This window comes from Hetaerina americana, unplaced genomic scaffold (assembly GCF_022747635.1).
Source record: "Hetaerina americana unplaced genomic scaffold, ioHetAmer1.1.p SCAF_4, whole genome shotgun sequence".
Classification (NCBI taxonomy): domain Eukaryota; kingdom Metazoa; phylum Arthropoda; class Insecta; order Odonata; family Calopterygidae; genus Hetaerina; species Hetaerina americana.
The window spans coordinates 103034536-103052110 of NW_027286985.1; the positions used below are offsets into that span (position 1 = coordinate 103034536).

Below are 17575 nucleotides of genomic sequence, written 5' to 3' on the forward strand. Positions count from 1 at the left end.
TCAGATTAAATATTCGAGGGATAAACTGGTCCCCCATTTAGATCCTTGCCATTTCATAGCATCAGGGTCTTAGGTGGTGTATATGGGCAGCTGTATTCACCAGCTTCAAAAATTTCCGATCCACCAAAATCTTCCTCGTTTCTGTTGAAACTGTTGTCCTACAGCACAGACAAGAAGTCCTGAATAACCTCCCTTTTCCACTGATTTGATTATTGTACTGACAATATTTGTCTGTGAGAGTGAAAACTGTGTTCAGGGAATCTTAATTAATCTCAAACTATTCTAACCAGTACATAATTTTTTGATATTCTTGAATTAACAGTAACACTGAGAGTGTGCGGGATGTGCAGTTTAGTCCACGGCAGCATCACTTGTTTGCGGGTGTCTCAGAAAATGGAACAGTGCAGCTCTGGGATTTAAGGCGACCAGACAGGTGCAAGGAGCAATTCACGGCCCACAGTGGGCCCATATTTGCTTGTGATTGGCATCCTGAAATCTCTTGGCTGGCTACTGCAAGTCGTGACAAAACTATCAAGGTATTATCATTTTAAAAGGCAAAAATTAAACCGTTATGCTGGATTCATGCTAAGTGATACAAAGGCCACAAATTCAATTTCTGTTCAATTGCATGCGGATATCCCTATTGAAATTAAATTGAAACCAACAATGAAGTCTCCCATGCAGGAAATACAGTGAAATCAATATTATCTATATGACAATGACTCACAGTAAACTCAATTATTCATTTTGTGGATTATCCATGCTATTTTCTTCCCAGTAACTCTAAATTTTAATAAAAACAATCTTAATAATAGTTAAATGCTTAGAAGCCTCGATATAGTTTTCAAAAAATACATTTTTGAAATACATTTCTTTTACGGAAATAGCTTTCTTAAAAGTTTTTATTTTCATGGAATATAATGTAAAGCATATTTAATGTTTTAATTTAAACATCTTTCTATTCTCCGCACTTTCCCATTATCAATTCCTTTGCGTTCATTAACACTGAAATTCCAATTTTCTTTAAGGCGAGCAAAAGCTATGCAGCCCTTACTATGCAACAAATGCCATAAACCATCTACACTGCATTATTTTGATTGTTATCATAGAGGGTCCGTACAATAAGTATCGGGACTGATTCCAAAAATCAAAATTTTACGGTTATCATTACAATTACTTAATAATATCCAAAATACATTCCTCTGCATTGATACACTTAGTTCAGTGCATCTGCCACTCATCAAAAGCCTACTGGAAGTTGGTTTTCGGAATATTGTTGAGAGCCCTTGTTGTCGCCGCTTGAACCGCCTCGATGGAGTCGAACCGATATCCTTTGAGCTCCTTTTGAGGTAATAACATTGTTGAGAAAATCCTCATCTTCCTGGATGCAGTCCAAAATTTCTTGCAAAATTTCCACCCGTGGCAGGTTTATTCTTTGCTCAAGACTTTTGGTACCAGCTTCGCGCACACTTTCCTCATTGCAAGGTCCTCTGTTACAATGTGGCTGACGGTTCTGACTCAAAGGCAGGTCTCCTCACTGATAGGGGTGATGGTTAAACACCTTTCAGAGACCAAAATTTTTTCATTTTGGCCACCTGAGCATCGGTTCGAGCGGTCATTGGGCATCCGACAGGGTGCTAGTCGTTGACAAGCTCCCGGCCTTCCTTAAACATTTTGTGCCCCTTATAAACTCTTGTGCGGCTTAAGGCATCATCCCCATAAGTCTGTTTAATGAATTGAAGGGTCTCTGATGCAGATTTCCTGAGTTGAACACAAAACTTCACAGCGTAGTGTTGCACTCCATGCTGGCATCACAACACCACCAACAATCACGCATCACAAAAATCCACCTCCTGTCTCAATGCATTCCCGAAGGTGACTGAACTAAAGTGTACCGGAGTGTTGGGGGACCCCTCTACCGATCCAACCGGTTGGACCCCCATCCACCACTCCGTTGAGGCTACAGCGAACCAGTCACGATACTTATTTTATGGACCCTGTATGACAAATATGAATTCATATCAGGAATCCTTTGTCATATTCATCCTTTGAGAGCTATATATTTTTCCCTGACTACCAGATTTTTATAACTTTCTGAGGAAAATATATTCTGCTATTTACTTGATGAAAGATCTGAATTCTTGTAAGTTGTAATGCCACTGTTATAAAAATAGCTTAAAAATGGAAAAAATGTACTTTCCATTGATAGCAAATTCGAATTAATCATATGGAAAGAAAAGGGACTCTCCTTATGTGTAGCCGTTAATATCACAACCATATTTTCCAGATATATTTCAGTTATCCATGTTTTTCAATTATTCTTGCTTCATCATGCATCCATTAGCATGGATAATTCAGAGTTTACTTTAATTTTTTCAAATTGTGCTTTAATGGTGCAAATGTTAGCCATTGACAGAGAAATCTCTCTTACCAAAACACTTCTTTTCATTTTGAAAATTTTTCTTCAGAATGGTCCTTTTCAGTATAAAAACAAAAATGGATTTTTAATGTTTACCAGTGATCTAAAAACATTTGCAGTAGATAGAAAATGTTTTTTGTGTATAAGAGCATGTTTCTATTAATTTAAAAAGCTTTTTTTGATGATAAAGAAAAGAAAGGCATTTCAAAGTGAAAAAACCATTTGCATAGACTGGGATACTTGTCTAGATGAATGATTTTTCTGCTCTGAAAATTCTTGCAACCTATGTACATTCACAAGTGACTCCACTGAAGTCTGTTGGGGCATTTCCCACGGTTTCTTTGAAGTTTTTTTACTTTATTGAAAATGTTTTTGACTTTGAAAAACTTGGAGAAGATGATGAAGAATACATACCACTCAAAATATAAGGGAAACTCTACTGAGATTGACTAAGTATAGGGTGTGACCCTCTCGCAATGGGTAAATGCATATGCCATGCCAACCTTAGCATGTCCTAAAACTATTTTCAACTCATCAACTGGTTGTTCATCCTCTTTCTCCCTTTTCAGCTAAACTGCCCGTGAACAATTTTAACACAACCACCAAATCCTCCTCCAACTATTTTCTCTCCATTATGTTGATGACATTAAAAAATAATTCAGTCTACCATGGCACTTTCTCCAATTGCCAATTACTCTTCCGTTGGCTTTTGTCCTTCACAAACAGACACACGCCTTCCTTTACACTCATTTTCCCTCATAGTGCAATCTACCCCAGTGACCACTCATTATGTTGCACTTCTCAATAAATTTCAAGAGTTGATATCAAGCTGGTCCTCAAAGCACTCCTTGCTAATGGGTTATCCAGTGACTGAGGCATTATTATTTTTGACCCATGCGTTTCCCAATGCCACCTCTTTCTCTCTCCCTACTTAATAATTGTGTACCCTATTATTCATTCCCATATTGAGTGAGTCAGGAGAATTTTTTTAAAAAGTAATGATAGAGGCATAGCAGAGGAAGAATGGCCTTATGGTAAAATTAAAATAAAAGAAGCAGCAAAACTGACTTGTTGATGGGATGGAAATAAGGGTAAGCCCGGAATCATGAATGAAGCAATGCAAATGATTAAAGAGAGAGGGCCATTCAATTGTTCGAGAACTGAAGGAATAAATTTGTCTTATAATAGGATTAGAAGTGAAAGTAGTCGGATAGCAAGAAAAGCCAAATACTTGTGGATGAAAAGTATGAGTGAATAATTGTTCACCTATTGAAATGTGATGAAATAATTGACTTTGTAATTAATAACTTTGTAATTAAAAAGTGTGCGGAATTACAAAGTCAATTATTTCATCACATTTCAATATGTTATGCAAATTCCACAAAGTTACGCCTGAGACAACAAATTGTTCACCTCTTTAAAACAGAAGTCAGGATTATAATCTTTGGAAGAAGGGATAATCTTATGAGATATATTTTGGGATACAGTGATCAAATGACACATCATCCAGGAAAAAATGATAGGAAGAACTGCAGAAAGAAGATCCCATGTGAGTTACATTAAACAAATAATGATGGGTAAATAGAGGAGAAGAACCAGGCATGAAGTGGATAGTCATTCAAATAATTGAGCGCCAAGTCGGGCCTAACTAATCATCTGTTGATGACCAGTGTTGATGAATCACATATAAAATTTAAAATTTTTCATTTTCATAACTTTCAATTCATTTAAACTATGAGAAGCATAACTTTTGCATCTCTTCAGGAACAATAGGAATCATTATTTATGGCACATCAGTTAATAATTACTCAAATGGCTGGTGACCTAATGTTTGACCACTCCTTATGCTCCTGTGACATGCTCTCATGAGATTTGCAGTGTAATATGTTGATGAATAGCTGCAAACGGTTGTGAAGACTGGGGACAGACTGGAGACAAAGCACCCAGTAAAGGTATGGAGGTCACCCTTCCAGCCTCTGTCCGGATCCATCATTTCTTAAGTTTGATGATCTAATGGGAAGCTGTGTATCAATGTGGCGAGGCCCTTGACCTGAGGGCTCAAGTTCAATTCCAGATGACGCATCTGGGCACCCTTAGCTTTTCCCAAGTTGTTTGATTTTTCAGGCACCATATCTCCAGGGATGCTGCGGGTTGCACAGGGAAAGGAACTGGCCACCCTCTTGCACTAATGGGTGAATTTCACACACCTTTGCTCCTAAGTGCTAGGCAATCCTTACCTTTACTATTAAACCAATCCTTTGATTGGTTGCAGTTTCTGATGGTTGTCATTCTCTTTCAGGTGTGGGACCTGGGGTCAGGAAAGCCAAGCCTGGAGCATACCATACACACCATTGCGTCTGTGGGGAGAGTTAAATGGAGGCCAGGAAGGCGCTACCATATTGCAAGCTGTGCATTGGTTGTTGATTGCAGCATTAGTGTATGGGATGTCCGCAGGCCATACATCCCTTTTGCAGCTTTCAATGAGCACAAAGATGTTGCTACAGGAATTGCATGGAAGGGTGATCCCCATGTTTTTTTGTCCACTAGCCGAGTAAGTGAGAATGTTGTAATAGTGTGCAATTCCAAGTGTTTTATAAGACTCTTCTGTAATGTTAGGTGTTTCTTTAATCCATAATATTTTTAACTCAAAATATTGATAATTTATGGGAAAATCTTTTGCATTATTCTTCAGCGTGGACAATAGCTCGAAATATGTGTAATATGGAATTACATTAATTAAGAATTTACTTCTTAGAAGTACAGCACATCCACGTGTCCATTTCCATTGTGTCACTTTCTTTTGGATTGTACCCTCAGCACTTACTTGAGGGATACCTATATTCATAAGAAAATGGATTGTGCAAAATTTGCTGTCACTGAATTTATCAATGTCAATTGCTGTTTGGAAACTATCAGCTGATGTCAATCACATGCCCCATTTTGTGATTGTTTGACTCCTTAATGTTGTATTGATCTTGACTTTATGGTTAAATTTTAATATTTTTGCCCATGTAAATTACTGAGTTTTTCTTCAATTTTTTAAAATTAATAATGGCCAAATTACTGTCAAGAATACTTTCGACTTATTTTAGGATTGTGTACTCTATCATCATGCATTTCAAGATGCTTCAAGACCATCAAGTAAAGCCAATCCTCAAGGTGTCTGTTTCAATAGTCGAGGTGATTTGTCATATGCATGCAGAGTTAATTTCACCTCATCTTTTTCGCATAAAATTTCTGGAATCCTTAGGTAATTATTACTAGCATAGAGAGTCAATCACATGTATTATGAACTCTTGTTGATTTAGCTCTTGTTAATGTCTTTTCATTAGGTCAGTATCATGAACATTACTGTTACAGAGGCATATATCAGAATTATTTAATTTTAATTTGTTTTCAATTAATGACCCTAATATTTTAATGCAGGAAAACACCCTTGCACAATGAGCAATTCTGTCAGGCGACATCTGCAATGCACCAGTTTGTTTTGCGCAAGAAACAAAGCAGTCAGGTTCATAAAACATCTGCTGAGCGATTCTTCCAAGAATGCACTGAGCGCTACATCCTTTCTGGCCGTCCTCTTGCTGAAATCTGTGATAACAATGCTGCTATAGCCAAGGAGTTTGGGAGGCATAAGGTAAGGGCCTGGTCTCAACATCATCAAATCAAAGGAGATGAATTTTATTGCTCCTTGTTTCTAATGGAATTCAATTACAGTGTTACAGTGAAATATACGTGAGTATAATTATTAGTTGGTTATACTTCGTTATTCAGTTTTCAATAAGTTCCAGATGGAAGGATTGAGAAATTCATGTAGTTGAGTAGAATATTTCAAATAAAGGAAAACCTCATTGTCATGGAAGTTGAAGTGACGAAAAAAATCTTACTTAAGTAACCAAGTTCAAAATAAACTCAATATAAGGAATCAAAATTATTGTGATGCCATGTTTTAGCATTGAAAAATTGTTGTTTCTTATCCATCCTTTCAGCTACAAAGCATGATGACATACAAATTGATAATGCAAGTTTTTTTACAAACGTTTATGGAGAGAAAGACTAGCCTTGAATTTTAAATGAAAGACACAATACTGAGGGCAAAATATAATGCTATACAAAATCATGTGTGATGTAAATTCTACTGGGAGAATCTCAATGGATTTTCAGTAGAACATCATGAAATTCTGTAATGGCCTTTATTATTATTAGGTATTCTACCATTTAAGGTAGATTTGGATGAACACAGTCTGTGTAATGGTACATTGGCCTCACCTGACAAAACAACCTGATACCCAATAATACAATACAAGGTCTGTTCAAAAACTCCCCAAACTTTTTTATTAGAAAAAAATACTTGATTAATAAATGATTGGTCTGGGATCCCTTCAAAATAATCTCTTTCCCAAAGCATACACTCATCACAACCTTGTTTCCACTTTTTGAAGCAGTCCAAGAATGCTTCTTCCGGAATGCTCATAAGCTCCCCCATCAAATTTTTCTCAATCTCTGGAATGATGCCAAATATTTTTCCTTAGAGCCTGGTTTTTAGTTTAGGGAAGAGGAACAGGTCACATGGGGCCAGGTCTGGTGAGTAGGGTGGGTGAGGTAGCGCAGCACTCTTGTTTTTGGCTAAGAACTAATAAGTATTGAGAGACAAATGAGCCACATTGAGAGACAGGCATGTTGCCGTGGTGAAAACACCACTCACTGCTCTTCGAAAGGTCAGGCAGTTTCCACCTGATTCTCTCTCTTAGGTGTTTCATAACCCCCAGGTAGTAATAATCTCCAACTCTGTGTTGACTGTCTGGCCTTAGGTAGGTATTCGTGATGCACGACACCCTTTCCATTGAAAAAACAGTCAACATCACCTTCACATTTGAGTGAACTTGTCGAGCTTTTATGGGGCTGGGGCATGTTCCACCAATCCATTTTGAAGATTGCACTTTTGTTTCGATGTCATGTCCATAAACCCATGACTCATCACCTGTTATGATCATGGACAAGAAGGTTTCATCCCCTTTCGCTCAATCAAGCAGTTCCTGACAGACTTGAACTCAGATGTTATTTGTGGTCTGCTGTTATTAGGCGAAGCATGAAATTGTTTGGGACTCAATACTTTTTCAATTTTTAGCAAGGGTATCATAGCTCGAAACAAGCGAGATTGCCACACTTCCGTAAGTTCCCTGACTGTCAAATGTTGATTTGCAAGATGGTTCACTTTCTTGATTTGGGGGTCATCAGTCGATATTGATGGTCTTCCACTCATTGATTGCCACCTCTTTTTGAACCAGGTAAGCCACTCATAATGTGCGGTACATTTCATAGCATCCTCACCATATGTCTTGCTAATCAACTCAAAAGTTTCCGTGAAGGAGTTGCAGAATTTCACTGGACAATGCTGCTCCTTTAAAGAGCTCATTTCCGTGTATTCAATTTTTTGGTGCACTCCACGAATACACCTGCACATAAACGGCTGTAACTGATGAACAAAACAAGATATCAACCAAGTGGTTGAAGGTGGTAATTCGGGAAGTTTCTGAGGACACAACAATAACACCTCCAAGAAGATTAAAAAATAACCAACTGGAGGCAAGCTATAAAAAAGTTCGGGAGCCTTTTTGGAGATCTTTGATTCCTTGTATTTCTCCCCTCCCTGCATCAATCATTATGAAATCAATTTTGAAAAATAAAATAAGACTGAAAATTTTGCTGGTATTGAGCTGTAAGTTTCTTGGTGTCCACTTTTGTCTTGGGGAAACATCTGTATCTTATTCATTTGACTATTTTTAAAAACAATATTCCTTGAACAATTCCAGTGAGAACAGGAAAAATTGGAAATTACAAAAAAAGTGGTTTGGAAAGTGAATTTTGACATTTACCATAATTAATCCATGTTTTTCTCTTTTCTGCAATTTAGATATTTCACCTTAGAGATCTGAAGATCCCAAGAGAATCATATTGTATTAAATGTGTTTGTAATATCCACCCTTGCACATTCAGGAAAACATTTCTACATTTGTATTTTCCCCTTCAATCTAAATTTGTGCAGACTCCTTATTTTTCATTTGGTACTCTAACTTTGATTAAAATGGACCAAGTAGGCTATTTTATTTCTCAAGTTGTAGTGAGATTCCCATTCATTATCTGTTGTGGAATTTGATCCTGCATTGAGAGAGAGCAATGCTAACACAATCATTTTTCATTGAGCATTCTCCAAGACAAAATATCATTTACATGCCCAAATCAATATTTTTGCTCCATTTCTTGAGAATAAAATTCATTTTCTTTCAGCCATCATTTTTTTATCAGCAGTGGATGCAGAAAAATCATGTAACAATATTAGTGATAGGAAAAATGAGTAAAAGTGGGGGGGTGGAGATTGAAGGCTTGTAGAGGAAGGAGGATAGATGAAGGAGCAAGGAGAGTTCAGTCGGTTGCAATGAGACAGTCTTCTCCACTGAACTGGTTTCCTTGTGACAACTACCCACGGCATGCAGGGAAGGAGGATGGTGTCCTGTGGTGTCAACTCGGTTCTTTGGCCGATCAGTCCCCTCTATTAGGGTTCTTTCATGTGCCAACAGTCTACTCACTTCACGATTGGAGGGAGTAGTAGGATGGTGCCCCTCAGTGAAGGGACTGTTGGAAGGGGGGAGAAGAAATGTTAATTCTCCATCGGGGTAAACCCAGGATCTTTGAAATGACGCTGCTGTGAAGGATGGGGTGAGGCAGGAAGATGGAGCGAGGATAGGTGTGTGCTCATGTGCATTAACTGCGTACTGATGGACAGCTTAGATGTGGATTAATTGAATGTTATTGCAAGTAATGGGGCTTGAGACTGAAATAAATTATCATTTAATAACTGGTCATTTTGGATCCTGTGTTGAATAATTTATAATTGTTCTAGGGCATCTAGTTTCTTCTCTTTCTTCTCAACGTGTAGTATTTTGGGGTTGAACCTGATGATGCCGCAAGTCGGTGAAACGCGTTGTACCGTATAATAAAATCTGTGGAAAAGTAAGAGTCTTTCTTTTTAGTATGGATATAAATCTTTTCTTGTCAAAAATAAATCTTTTTTAACTGGAAAATTGCAAGTTTTCATCTCTGTTATTATGGAATGGTTTCACCTCATCACACCTCCAGTACTAGTAGTTTTCAATGGGAGGCAACCAACAGCTGAGGTCATTTGCCCCAATAGGGATGGATGGGAAAGGGGGAAGGATGGAGAGAAACCCAGCATCAACATTAGCCTACTCATAATGAATGGTGGCAAGGGGTCCATAGTTTAACGTTCCATCAGATGGACGGCCTACTAACTCAAAGTGCTCTCCACAGAGCACCTCAAGTAGGGATTGGAATACCTCTGAAAAATATCTGCCACCTCCAGAATTTGAACCCAGGCCCTCTGGATGGGAAGCCAGTCCATTAGCCAACACACCATCCCGATCCCCATCACACCTGGATCAGTAATTTATAATAGTTGAAATAGTTTTCTAGAAAAACTTTGATTTGGTCTCGTTAGATGAATGATGCTCTGCCAGCCCCTTGCATTAGGAAAGCTGCTCCCCTCTCCTATGTAGTGTTTTCCAATATGAATGATGTTGCCCACTATGCATGTTAGATCCATCCAATAGCCATGTTTCTATAACATCTGGGGACCAGGGTTTCATATATCGTAGTATATATTCCTGAACCATGGATAGACTCAAAGTGCTGCCTATTATTGCTCTAAGATGCTTATTCACTCTGTGTCTCCATTTCTTTCACTGTCTACCTCTATAGCTATGCTCCAGACCACCATCTGTAAATCCCATTGATGCCCTTAGTGCCTTTTAAGTGTCACCCCATTTCAACATAATTTGTCTTCACTGTACATATTTGAGTAGTTTTCACATACAGTTCCTACTCATGCTTTGTTCGCAGGTGAGTCTCATGTGGAACATAATGAAGGTCTTGTACACGACCTGCACTCACGAGAGAGGTGGCGCCACCATCCCTCAGATCACCAGTGGGTGTGCCGACGACAGCCACAGTGGGAACAGTGCCCCTGTGGGTGACCCGGCGTCTGATGGGGTCGCACTCATCAATGCGGCCAATGAGAGGGTTGGGGAGTCTGTGGCCCCCGAGGGAGGGAGCGAGACGGTATCGGTAGAGGGCATCAGCATTGATGCGGTCGGGGGGGAAGGGGTCGGGGGTGTGGGTGTTACCGAGGGTGTGGTGGGTGCCGGTGAAGAGGCAGAAGCGGTCACGGGGGACGAGGTGGGAATTGGTGGAGGGCAGGGGCTGGTCCCAGGGCCCATGAGGGAGAGGGCCTCATCCCTCACGTCCATCGCAAGTGGGCTCTTGTGCCTGTCCGACCCAGAGGGGGGAGGGACGGTGCAGCCAGCACAGGGGTCCCACCCCCCACTCCAGGAATATGGCGAGTTTTTCTTCTACGTGGATCAGCCATCCTCGGGGAACGAGGATCAGGAGGAGGGGCAGGAGGAGCAGCAAAGGGCTGAGGGGGGAGCGGTGGCGGTGGTGGAGAAGGTGGGTGAGGAGGGGAGTGGTGATGTTGGGGGTGGTGGGGATGAGAAGGAAGAGGAGGGCCATGAGGCGAGTGAACTAGAGGACTCCAAGGAAAGCGAGGAGGACGATGACGACCCATGGGACCTGCCCCTGGAGGCCCTTCCGATATCACTGCCTCACTGGGACAGCGATGGGGATGGTGCCAATGAGGAGAATCCCCTCCTCACAGGATTCAACCAGCAGAAACAATATCAAGGAGGTAAAGTTTGTAGTAAGGCGCCATGCTACCGATATGATATTTTCCCATCAACAACGCATGCCTCGTGTATGCTGCCCACCTATTACTTGTTAATGCTGGTGAAAGTGCATAGATAATGTGCACACCTAGTTAGATGTTGCACTCCTTGTCATATTTAATTCTCGTGAAAAGTGCATATATTTTGTGCATATTTCATTTCTTTTGCTATAAAATGCAGGTTTTGGACAAATGAGCAGTTAAGATAAGGGTGAATTGTTAACGCTATTACTAGTCACTTAGTATTAAGGGTGAATGGTTAACAGTGCAATGTGCAGCTTTTAATAAATGCCAATTGTTTGATGCTTAGCAAAGTTAATTATTTTAATTGATTATTCTACAAATTTTCTGATATCCTTTCATTATTTTTTAATGAATCATATGATTGGCTCTAACTGTATCTATTTTGAATGAACTGAAGATTTAACTGGAGTCACCATTGCTTCCAGTCTGTGAGAACTTGTATTCTTATAGTGTCTTGTTTTTTATGTTGAGAATTGCTCACGAAAAAATTACCCTCGAAGAAAAAAATTACTGCAGGGATAAAATCTTATACAGTGACATTTAAACTAGAAGCTGTTAATTTTGCTAAAGAAATATGAAGTCATTAGGCAGCCAGGATATTTAATGTTTGATAGTCAATTTTATGGGAATGAAGGAAGAAGAAGAAGTCGTGAGATGTTTAGGACAGAGTCCAGTCCATTCTACCAGATTTGACACCAGAATAAATGCATGATGCGGTACAGAAGATCTTGGCTGGGTTCTTTTATAGAGATTGACAGGGAGTAGTGTTTGTAATGGGAGTAGTGTTTGCAAAAGACGTAAGTGATTGCAGAATAGGACCTAAAAGAAAAATTTAAAGGGGTGTCGATCATGGGTGTTGAGATTTCTGAAAAGAAGTAAAATGTGCATTGGTTCATCCTTGACAGTTTTGTGGAAAATCTACTGTCCAATGACTATGGGAAGCCTTAGTCAAGAAATTTAAACTTAATATGGAAGAAAATTTGTTAGGGCATAGGTCCTGCACAATTTGAAAATTTGGACCAAGTACCTGTCAGATTTTCATCTCCCTGGTTTAAGGACTTCGTTTGAAAGGAGTTTCTGTGGCCACAGCTCGACACTTGAGGTTGAATTCGACTTCAGTTTCAAGTGCGACTTCCAAAGGGGAAAACTTCTACCATCAGTTGTATTTAAGAGAAAAACGTTGTGCAGAGGAAATTTGCCAAAAGACATTTTAATGGCTGAAAATTAGATGGGATGGATCAATCAACAAAAAGAAATAATGGATATTAGATGCTTGGAAAAAAGAAAACAATCTTTTTTCAATCCAAAATCTTTGTCAATAATGGTCTCTTGTCATTCTTATATTACTGAGGATGTTAAAGGATGAATAAGCAAGTGCTAAAAACTGGCAATTATTCTGGATGGGGTCACAAAAAAGATTCAGCCTAAGGATTTAACCATTTAAAAGACAGTTCTAGTTCTCTCCCTAAAATATCTCCTCTTACCTTTAACTATACAATTAATTCAGTTCCTCTGAATCGTGTTGCTTCTGTCAAGGATCTAGGTGTATTAACTGATCGCAAACTAAATTTCTCTGATCACATCAAAGCAGTTACATGCTAAGCCATGTCTCTTCTAGGTCTACTTTACCGCTACACAGAAATAAAAGATGAAAAATCTCTAACCGCATATTTCTCAACCATTATCTTACCATCAGTTACCTACTGCTCCCCTATATGGTCCATGTCTGCCCTATCTAACCTTAATACCCTTAACACGATAACAAATTTTTTCGGTAAAATTGTCAAGTACAGAGTCCCCCATCTTCAGGACTCGCCCACTGAATCACTTCTTTCCTCGCTCTCAATTTATAATCTCTCCACTTTACGCCTAAAATCTGATTTAAAACTCATGCATAACACCCTTAACTCCAGTAACGACTGTCCTGAACTAATTTCCCTTATCAATTTCAGAGTTCCCCCCCCCCCCCCCCCGAGTTACCCGCGATCACTCTTTATTCCACCAACCCGTTCCCAGATTGTCCCTCACCAAGCGTTCCCTTTTCTTCCGTCTCCCCGCTTTACTGAATTCCCTTCCCGAAAGCATTGACCCCCTCTCACTCCCAGCCAACACATTTATAAACCTTTCTCTGACATATCTCTCTCGAAAGAACTAGCACAATCTCTCCTTTCACCCCCACATCCCGGTTTTGTTGCTTTCTTTCTCTGTTTTTGTTATTTCTATGAAAATCTATTTCTAATAACTGCTAATTATAGTCTTGTTGATGTTTGTATGTTTGTGCCCTTACATGATGCTGTTATACGTGTCACTATAAATTGGCAATCCTGCTGTATGTGCACAATTTTTACTAAATAAAAAAAATAAAAAAAACCAAGTACAATATATGTTAATAAGAGTAATTAGTATTCTAATGTGCTTGTGTAGATCTAAGACTGAATCACATCCTATTACTTGGTAGGGAAGGGAGAGGGAGTGGTTGGTCCTCCTCCCGCCCCTCTTCAGATCCACCCGTGTGCGGATGATGTTGCCATAAAACCCTGGAATCCAGGCCCTTCCATTCGGGCTGCCATGGAGCTCCTAGCATCTGGTGGGGATGTGCAAACCGTTTCTTCCATATTGATTGCCCTTGGAAACCAGAGGCACGATCGTGTTGGGCCCGATGGTCTCCCCCTTCCCAACTTTGAAGAGAACGAGGCCTTCCATGAGCACTGGCTGCTTGCCTACTTGGACTTCCTTGCTCGGCGAAAACTGTGGGATGCTACCACTCAGGTATAATGCCATGAGGTGTTTATTTCATGTTTTGAGAACAGTGGAATTACCCAGTCAATCCTCCACAGTATAATTGCTAAGATGTAATTTTTGATACTATTAGAAATTAGGGCCTGAAAATTTGCTAAATATGCATGCGTAAAGGTTAAAGCATTGTCTCTGAGAATTGGGAGGTTGTTTTCTTTTGTGTATGGACCACTTTATAGTTTTAATTCATTGTGATGTCAGGAAAAAAAAGATAGTTTACAAAAATATTTCTGAGTTAAATAGTTTCAAATTTGGCTGATGTTGTCAATTAAAAGCTTGTGTAAACAGTTTGTTTTTAGATTGGTAGCCAATATATTATATATTTTTAAGCTATTACTGAAGGTATTGTACACTACCATTTACTTTTTCCCTGAACTTTTGTTGATTTGGGGCTTCAGCAAGAATATTTGTATAATCAGCAAACTTCCTTTAGAAAAATTATCTGGAAGGTTATTTGTATAAAGAATAAATAGCAATGGCAAATTCCAAGGAACTGCAGGAGATGCCATGACAGTAACTTTTCAGACAGAGTCATGCGCTAAATATGAATTAGAATGTAATAATTTCAGGAGTAAAAATCATTCAGAGTGTAAATAGTAATGGGCTAAAGATGAAGCTTAGAGTATGTCATAATTTACTTTTTTAAACTTGAAGAAAAAGTATCTATTACAAGTATCCAAGTCATAATGAGAAATCTGATGTTTGTTGAATAATTTCTTAACCAAGTATATGCTAGTCATAACTTCACAAATTTTGCTTAAGTATGTCATGTCTTGGTTTATCCTATATCAAATATGGCGGGTGAAACTATTATAATTGAATTAGTATGTATAATGGGACATAAGGCGCCTGGTAATCACTTAAGCAATTCTGTGGCTGATGTCTAAGCTTTAAAAATTCACTCTTTTGGTTACATTTAATCTGTTTTTAGTCATTCAAGAGATATTATACAATTAGAAAAATTTAACCATTGGGGAGGGAACCATCTGTTATCCACCTCATTTGAAAAAAATCAAATCTCAACAAATGATAGTGTAATGGTTGTCAAAAATGGCAAGTATGTTTCAGTTAGTCCTTAAAAATTTCCTTGGCTAACAAAATGCTAATTAACTGTTCATTGAATCAACACCAGATTTATACTTTACAAATTAGCTTACCTGTTTCACTGTTTCATTAAAAGTTAATATTGGTGCCACATTGTGTTGAAGTAAATTATTTGTTTATGGTGAAATTTCCATATAATTCATCATTTGATTACCTTAAAAGTCAGGAATATGTGTTTATAGTAGGCATATCAATGAGAGGAAAGGAATGAAAATTACTTCAATGGTGAAATGACTTGTTACATGAAGTAGCTACACTTTTGAAGAGTTATATTTTTCAATTTTATATGACTGTCACTACGACTTGTGTACATAACCATTATATAAATGAAGTTAGAAAGTGAAGAAACTCATTTTGTTACTTAATGAGGAAATTTTGCTCCTTGAACAGGTCATCAAAATGTCATGGATTCCTAGTGTGTCGCAGTTAAGTCAGCAATCAACACGTTGCCAGACATGTTGTGGACGGTGTGGCAAAGCTCTCCATCGTAGTGGGTGGTTGTGCGACAGGTGCCATTCATTGACCAACTGGTGCAGCGTGTGCCATGAACCTGTAAGGGGGCTATACACTTGGTGCCAGGGCTGCTCTCATGGTGGTCACCTCCATCACATGGAGCAGTGGCTCTCCAGTCACAAATACTGCCCCACTGGCTGTGGCCATGCATGCGAGTACACTTGAGGCCTATGTCTGAACTCTTGGCTTGGACATCAATTCACGAGGGCATGTGCCATCTTCTCGTTAAGGAGGTGATACCTGCCCAAACGTATCCCCCACTGTTGAAAGTATCTTGTTTTGTTTTCTGTTCTGAGAATATATTTTTTTAAATATGTGCTAAGCAAGAGTTTTCTTGACTGCGCTAAGTTTGTGAGCTTTAGCGCATAGCTGATAATATTTAATCTTCACAGTTACACATTAGAGGAAGAGCTTTAAAATCATTGGTATGCAGCATCAATAAAAATTGCCTTCCCAATTCACAAAACAGAGCCTAGATTAGGCCCATAAGGTGATACAATAGATGAGAGAGCATAATAGATGTCAATCAATGAGTAATCCAGTAGTGCTATGGATGTTCACCAATCTCCTTTTCCCTCAATTCACAATACCTCTGAAGTATAGTTTCACTTTATCTGTTATAAGCATGCATGAGCAGTCACTTAAAATGAGTTTATTTTAATTATAAATAGAATACCTATTTTATCAGAAAAGAGGAGGAGCTTCATTCATTTTAAATATCAAGAATTATGGTATTACCTCATGAGCCCATATTTTGCTAGTGTTCCTGTGCATGAGCACTACATTAGTGTATACTAACTCATAGTCTACCCAAAAATGCTCAGAGTCACTCTAATTTGACTTTTTGATTATTTCTGGCCAATGAACTGATGAAGGAAAACCCCGTCAGATGTCTGAAAACTCCTTTATGTAACTTAATTTCTGCAGATGAACAAACTTTCAGCATAAAACATGTCATAAAATTTGTCAGGTATGCAGACAAAATTAACAGAAAAAAATTAGGGAGAAAGCTGTTTAGGGCCTTAAACAAAGCACGGATAAATGTGTATGGCAATGACCAGAGTGGTTGTCTGGTTTTGTTTACTTGCTTGTTGAATTGGGTAAATGGAAAAATTCTCTGTACCTTTGATGCACAACTTCTGGATTCAGTATTGAATTACAAGATTAGTTGATGTCTGTTCTTTAAGGAATATTGTCTTGTAGATCGCACTATCCCTAAATTTTCATGAGATGGCACCTAAATTGTTAACCAGTGAGCACAGAAAATAATGAATGGCACCTATTTGGACATTCCGTATGAAATGCTATGAGGAAGGGGAGGAACTGTGGGATCTGTTCACCTCAGGGATGTGGATCATTGCCTCCTGCAATTTGGAAAATAAACAGTAGTCCCTGCTTTGGCTGTACAAATACTCACTCCTGCTGAAAAAAAATACAAGTCTTGTTTGTCAGTATCAAATGCTGTGGCTGCATCCATTTCGGGTGGTAATTCTCCTAGGCATGTCAGCATCATACCAAGATGAATCACAGTCGGTGCTAAGACTAATTGCCGATTAAAAAATTTTTAGAGAAATCTTTGGAGCAAGCACCATATCATCTTGTCATTGCAGCGGTTGCTGACCTCAAGTGCCTTCTTGCTGAATGATATGTGGGTTTTTCAATGAGTCCTTAGAAAAAAAACAAATTATTTTGGATAAATTTTTTTATTTTTCGACACAAGCTGTTTTTAGCTCGATAACAATATTCACAGCATTTCTCCCAACTTTTTTAAGCCATCCAAAAGGTAGGATTTCAGAAGGTTCCCTAAATAGGCATCTTTTTTGGTGATGACATCATCATTCAATGTGTATCATTTTCCCCGGAGCTATTTTTTCAAGTTTGGAAATAAAAAATGTCACTGGGGCCAACTCCAGTGAATACGA

The 17575-nt window shown here is 38.8% G+C and overlaps 1 protein-coding gene across 1 annotated transcript in view; it reads left to right on the top strand.

Moving 5' to 3' along the window:
* Wdr24 (WD repeat domain 24) overlaps positions 1–17575 on the top strand; it is a 29628-nt gene extending 12053 nt beyond the window's left edge. The window contains exons 5-11 of the mRNA XM_071590751.1: positions 323–536; positions 4719–4970; positions 5512–5669; positions 5846–6056; positions 10337–11180; positions 13699–14009; positions 15531–17575. Coding sequence (XP_071446852.1) covers positions 323–536; positions 4719–4970; positions 5512–5669; positions 5846–6056; positions 10337–11180; positions 13699–14009; positions 15531–15818 — 2278 coding nt within the window. The 3' untranslated portion in view covers positions 15819–17575. The remainder of the gene's footprint in view (positions 1–322; positions 537–4718; positions 4971–5511; positions 5670–5845; positions 6057–10336; positions 11181–13698; positions 14010–15530) is intronic.